Raw genomic sequence first — 5,974 nt, 5'->3', positions numbered from 1 at the left:
TGAGTGTGAGTGAACTCTTTCCTTCCATCCCTGCTCCTGCACGGTGCCAGGCAGCCCAGCAGTGCGGATTTGGCTGCGTGCAGGGGCATGGTGGGGCTGGACTGTGCCGAAATCAGGCTGACCTGTCCCCGTCGTGCCAGCACCACCCAGCTCTTGGCTGCCTGCAGCCCAGCCCACTGCCAAGGATGGTGGCAGCTTGGCCCTGGAGGCTGCTTTGGGAAGGGTGGAAGCCCAGCGGGATTGCACAGGCTGCTCCAGCGGTCGCTGCGGGCAGGGAAGGACCGGGTGGGGAGGTAGTGGGAGCTGCTGAGCTCCCAGCCCCGGGGTGGGCAGGGGAGGTACGGGGATGCCTGGGCTGTCCTCGCCGTGGGGCTGCCAGCTGGCGAGGGATGCTCCTGTGTGTGTGTGTGGTCCAGCCAGGCAGGTCACGGTGGGCACCGGGGGCTGAGCTGGTGGGGATAGGTGCCAGCCCAGCCATGAGAATCAAGTCTGGGATTGACACCACTTTTCACTGCCATCGCCTCTGCAGACTGGGTTGCCACCAGCCTGTGCCCCCAAGGGGGTTTGCGCCTGAGCAGAGCGATGAAATTACCAAGCTTGTAGGGAAACTTCTGAAAAGCCCCTTTTTCAGCTCGACTGCCAGTAAACGATGGGTTCGCTCCCCAGGGCCAGGCAAGGAGTGGGGTCAGCTGCTCGCAGGGCACCTTGGGACCCTGCAAAGGGCCAGTGTGCACACGGGATGGGATGCCCATGGCTCGCCCTGTGTCCCCACTTGCTCCTCAGTGCCTGGGTGCTCAGGCCACATCCCTGCCTGCCCGCAGGGTGTGGGCAGAGCCAGGCATGGCACCCACTGGAAAATGTCCCCCTTTGCTGCCTGGCACTTTGGGGGTGGGTGGGGTGGGGGTGCTGGAGCCTGAAGAGCAGCGGGGTTGGTAGCAGAAAGCCGGGGAAGGATGTCACCTCCCTGAGGTTTGCTTCTCTCCACATTTCCACCACCCGATTTTCCACTCCAGCAAAAGGCCAGCCAGGCAGGAGCCCCAGCCCTCTGCAGGACCCCCAAATCCTGCTGCCCCAGTGCCCTGTCTGCGGGTGCTTGGAGACCCTCCTGCTCCGTTTTCAGTTGACCCAGAAGACAAAACAAAAGAGAAATCGGAAGCCACAGAACTCAGACTAGCACGGGGAGGGCTGCCTGGGCTGAGCTGGGCGAGCGGCTGCCCCCTCTGCTGGGGGGGTGTCACCGTATGCCTGAGCCCTGCTGCAGCCTGGGCACGGGGAGCAGGTCCTGGGGGGGCACCCGGCAGCTCACGGCAACTTCAGGGCTGCAGTAAGGGAAACCGGGGAAAACCAGTGAAAAAATGAGTCGTTTAAATCGAGGGGGTTGATGGCACTGAGCTGAGGGACACACAGGGGCACCGAGGCAAGACAAATGGAGCAGTCATGTCCCACCCCCTGGTCCTGTCACCCAGCCCCGACATTGCCACTGATCCCCGTTGGGTGCTTCCTCTCGGGGTGCCTGGGCATTGCCCATGTCCTGGGTGCAGGGTGTGTGTGCTGCAGGGTGCCCAGGGTGCAGGGTGTGTGTGCTCCAGGGTGCAGGGTGTGTGCACTGCAGGGTGCCCAGAGTGCAGGGTGTGTGTGCTGCAGGGTGCAGGGTGCCCAGGGTGCAGGGTGTGTGAGCTGCAGGGTGCCCAGGGTGCAGGGTATGTGTGCTGCAGGGTGCCCAGGGTGCAGGGTGTGTGAGCTGCAGGGTGCCCAGGGTGCAGGGTATGTGTGCTCCAGGGTGCAGGGTGCCCAGGGTGCAGGGTGTGTGCACTGCAGGGTGCCCAGGGTGCAGGGTGTGTGTGCTGCAGGGTGCCCAAGGTGCAGGGTGCCCAGGGTGCAGGATGTGTGTGCTGCAGGGTGCCCAGGGTGCAGGATGTGTGTGCTGCAGGGTGCCCAGGGTGCAGGGTGTGTGTGCTGCAGGGTGCAGGGTGCCCAGGGTGCAGGGTGTGTGTGGCACAGGGTCGAGCACTGCAGGATGCTGGTAGTGTGGGTGCCTGGGGTGCACAGGGGCTTGGCAGTGCCAAGGGCACACGGAGGGGGCTGCTGATGGTGCTGCAGGGTGCCCACGGGACCGGCTTTGCTCCAGCTTCCTGCAAGGCTCCAGACGCCACCACCTCGCTGGCTTCCTGCTGCAGCAGGGCAGGCATGCCGGCAGGGGAGTGAGAAACCACAGCATCCCTCTGACTGGGCCTGGCACTGAGCAGGCTGAGATTGGTCTCGAGAGCATCCGGTGTCCTGCCAGTCCATAGCTCGAGAGTGGGGGTGGGTGGGGGAAATGGGTGCTGTCGGCTGTGCCGGGAAGTGGCGGGGCAGAGGCTGCGCTTTCCGTCCCTGCCACAGGCCACCCTGAGCTCAGCTCCTCCACCCCAGCCAGAAATGTCACCATGAGGCCTCTGTCACTGGGGCTTTGCCAACCAGCAGAAGGTGCTGGGGGGACCATGAAGCGATCGCAGGGGAAGGTTGGGGAGCCCTGAGCCCCCCCGCCAGCCCTCTGCCCTGCCCAGCCCTTGCGCCACAGGCAGAGAGCCTCTGCAGCACTGTGTCATTTATTTCCAAAGCACCCTCTCATCCTGCCAGCACCCTGGCGAGGTAGGTCAGCGTTGGGTCTGGGGAGGGGGTTAGTCCCATTTTGCAAGAAATGAAATCATGCAGAGTTGCTCAAGGTCCCAGTGTGGCAACAGCCAGGCTGGGAGGAGAGGTTGGGGCTCCCACATCCCTCCCTGCCCGACATCCTGGCCTGTAGGAGGGTTTCCCACGGTCCCCCCACCCCTGTATCCTCTGCCCAGATGTGTCCCCAATGGTCCCAGCACACACCACCCCGCGCTAGGTGTTGAACCAGCTCTCCAGGCTGGGATAGACATGGCCATGAGGCAGGTTGGGGTAGGCGGTGCAGATGGTGCAGATCCGCTCCTTCCAGTCGGCGTAGAGCTTCACGCTGTACCTCTTCTGCCAGGCAAAGAACTGCCGGTAGCGGCTGGAGTTCATGGTCTTCAGGAAGGTGGCCAGCTCTGCCAGGGAACCAAAGTCATCGACGTGAATGAAGGAGTCTGCAGGAATGAACTGCTCATAGTTGGCCCGGGGAGGCCCCAGCACCACGGGCACGGTGCCAGCCATCAGTGAGTTCCTCCAGAGCTTCTCAGTGATGTAGTCCTGGTGGATGGAGTTCTCGAAGGCCAGGTAGAACTTGGACTTGGATGTCGTTGGCAAGAGGCAGTCCTTGCAAAGTGGCTTTTTGTTTGCTTTCCCGTATATGTTCACGTGGAGGTATCTGGAGAGGTTTCTGTAGACTTCAGCTCTTTTCTGAGTCCTGTGGTAGTTGCTGATAACCCAGGACACCAAGTTGGTCTTTGCGGGGATGTTCACAGTAGCCAACTGGTTGGGCACAAGCTTGCCGTAGGGGATGAAGATGTCTGAGTCCCGTCTGTAGGTCATCACCCAGTTGAAGGTCTGGTTCCATCTCGCTAGAGCTTTAGTGTTGGAGGGGGACTCCAGGGAGACCCACACCCAGTTCTGCCCTGGCAGTCTCTCCTTGGGCAGCTTGTCCCTGCCAGGCTGAAGCCTGGTGTGGGGGAACACCACCACATCTGCCTGGCCCAGGAGCCGCCGCTCCATGGTGAGCAAGCAGCCCGTGATGCCGTACAGCTCACGGCAAACATCCCCGCTGACATTTGGGACCTGCTTCGAGGGCCATTCCCACACCAGGATCACCAGTGGCTCAGTGTGCTTGGGGGCTTCTCTGGAGGTCGTGGAGGGGTTGAGGAAGCACCTCAGGTTCCAGAGGGTGGTTACAAACACCCCGGCTGTGACCACTGCCTTCACACCGGTCCGGCCCCATGGTGGCCGTGGCAGCGGTGATGCCCGGGGCATGCTGCTGGGCTGGCTGTCACCTTCTCAGGTGATAGAACTAATGCCTGGGAGAGAGGAGAGGCCACCAAGGGCCATCAGCTCAGCTTGCCGTGGGCGAGGGGTGGTGGGAGGCACTGGGGCCAGAGGGGATGGAGAAAGGGCTTCTCCATGAAACCCAGGCCCCAGCATCACCGCTGGCCCCTGCCCACCCCCCACCCCCCCCCCCACGGTCCCACATCACAGTGGCTTTTGTGTCACCCTCCTACTGTGGATGCTGCCAAAGGGAGGTGCAGAGCCGATGGGTAGCAGCCATCTGTCCCCCCCGCCCCCGCCACCTGGCACCGTTCCCCATTACACACATGAGGGATGCGGTCCTTGGTACTTGCTCCATGCCTCAGTTTCCCCACCTGACAAACAGCCACAGTCCCACGCCACCCTTCTTGCTTTGCCTGGGGCAGGTCAGGCCTGAAATGCAGCCAGCCTTGCCTCAGCCAGGCTTGGAGGAAGGGTGCCTGGGGGTTTGCGGGATGGGACCACGCACCAAAGGGTGAGGGGGAACACCGCAGGTCACAGCTGCGAACTGGGGTGTCCCTGGGAGTGACTGGCTCAGGGTACTCTCCCCAGGCTCAGGGTGCTCTCCCCAGGTTTGGGGTGCTCGCCCCAGCCACCAACTTGCAGCCCCAGTGCCCCAAACACTCATATTTTATTCTCGGGGTGCCACAGATGGCCAGTGCCCTGCAGTCAGGGCAGAGGGAGCCGTGCAGGCAGGGAGCCATTTGGAGCTGAAGCTGGTGGGACTCAGCCCGCAGGCACATGGGAACCTCAGCCGTGAGATGCTCTCCCGGCCATGGTGCCCATCTGCCTGCCTCAGGCCCCGCTGACAGGGCTGCGCTTTAACCAGGGAACACAGAGCATGGCAGAGGCAGTGAGGGGGACGATCGACCAGGCTGGGGACCAGCCGCCAGCTCGAGCCCACCCAGGAACACGGGTCCCATGTGCAGGGCTTAGTGCCCACAGGCCATCCATGGTGTTGGATGGGACCATCCATGGTGTTGGAAGGGAAACCAAAGGTGGTTTCCCTTCCGAGGTAACCTCTGAAAACATGCTGGCTGCCCAAGCCCCGCTGCCAGCCAGAGCTGTGCTGGTTCCACTGTGATTTTAAAGCCTTCTGGAAAGTGGTGCCCTGCTTTCCCACCCCAGTCGCTGCAGATCTGCTGCAAAAAATCCCTTCCCTGCCTTGGCCCACTCCGTCTGTCCTGAGAAAATACACAAGCTAAGTTTAGGCTCCAGAAAAACCTGGCATTCAAAGTGGGGAGGGTCGGGAAAGCTTTGCTGGCTCCCTGCACTGCACACCGGTGCTTCGGGTCCCTCTGCCCCCCGGTCCCCGGCAGCAGGGACGCTGCCCTGGTTTGGAGGATGCTCTGGGGGGGGGATACCCCGCCCCAGCAGTGCCAGGAGCCAACCCATTTGTCAGCCCCTCTCCCTGCGGCGGGCAGTGGTGCTGAGCTCTGACTTACCGGGAAAGGCTGGTGTGGTGGCGTGCGAGGTGCCTGTGTGTATCTGCTGGCGCTGGGCTGGGGCACTCGAGGGCTTCCTCTTATTTTTGTGGTTTGGCCTAGTGCCGGCCCCACAGCGGGTCCTTCCTGCTGCGTCTGCAGCTGGCACAGCCCACTCCCAGCATTTCCCCTGTGCCACAGGGGCGACGATGTGACCCATGGCTGGCTGCGCTGCCCTGGGGGCTGGTGCATGCCCACAGCCAGGCGGGTGCCCCATGGCTGGGCGAGTGCCTCGTGGCTTGTGCACGTCCAGTATCTGAGAGGGTGCCCCATGGCGGGTGCATGCCCCACAGCCAGGTGGGTGTCCTGTGGCTGAGCATGAGCCCCACAGATGAGTGGGTGCCTTGGTGCCCTGGCCAGGCTGCAGTTTTCCGAGGTAGCCGTCCCTGGTTTGAGGTTTGGGCGATGGCCCCGTGTCCCTGCACTGCACCAGGGCTCTCCAGCACTCCCCGTGATGTGAAGGGTCCCCTCCCAAGCCGCCAGGGACTGGCTCCATGCCCACACTGGCCACCTTCCCCGACCGGGTTCCT

General features: G+C 62.9%; 1 protein-coding gene across 1 annotated transcript; it reads right to left on the bottom strand.

Moving 5' to 3' along the window:
• Positions 1-2,592: 2,592 nt before the first annotated feature.
• Positions 2,593-5,476, bottom strand: FUT7 (fucosyltransferase 7). Its single transcript, XM_074846158.1, has 2 exons — positions 5,406-5,476; positions 2,593-3,953 (listed from the first exon to the last, which is right to left on the bottom strand). The coding sequence occupies exon 2, from the start codon at positions 3,907-3,909 to the stop codon at positions 2,866-2,868; it is 1,044 nt and encodes a 347-aa protein (XP_074702259.1). The 5' UTR covers positions 3,910-3,953; positions 5,406-5,476; the 3' UTR covers positions 2,593-2,865.
• Between the last annotated feature and the right edge of the window lie 498 nt (positions 5,477-5,974).

Source organism: Strix aluco, chromosome 20 (assembly GCF_031877795.1).
Source record: "Strix aluco isolate bStrAlu1 chromosome 20, bStrAlu1.hap1, whole genome shotgun sequence".
NCBI classification, from domain to species: Eukaryota; Metazoa; Chordata; class Aves; order Strigiformes; family Strigidae; genus Strix; species Strix aluco.
The sequence above is the reverse complement of the archived record's forward strand: the minus strand, read 5'-3'. Positions and strand labels throughout refer to the sequence as shown.

Coding starts and splice junctions, on each gene's coding strand:
- FUT7 (XM_074846158.1), bottom strand. CDS start 3,909: ATGCCCCGGGCATCACCGCTGCCACGGCCACCATGGGGCCGGACCGGT.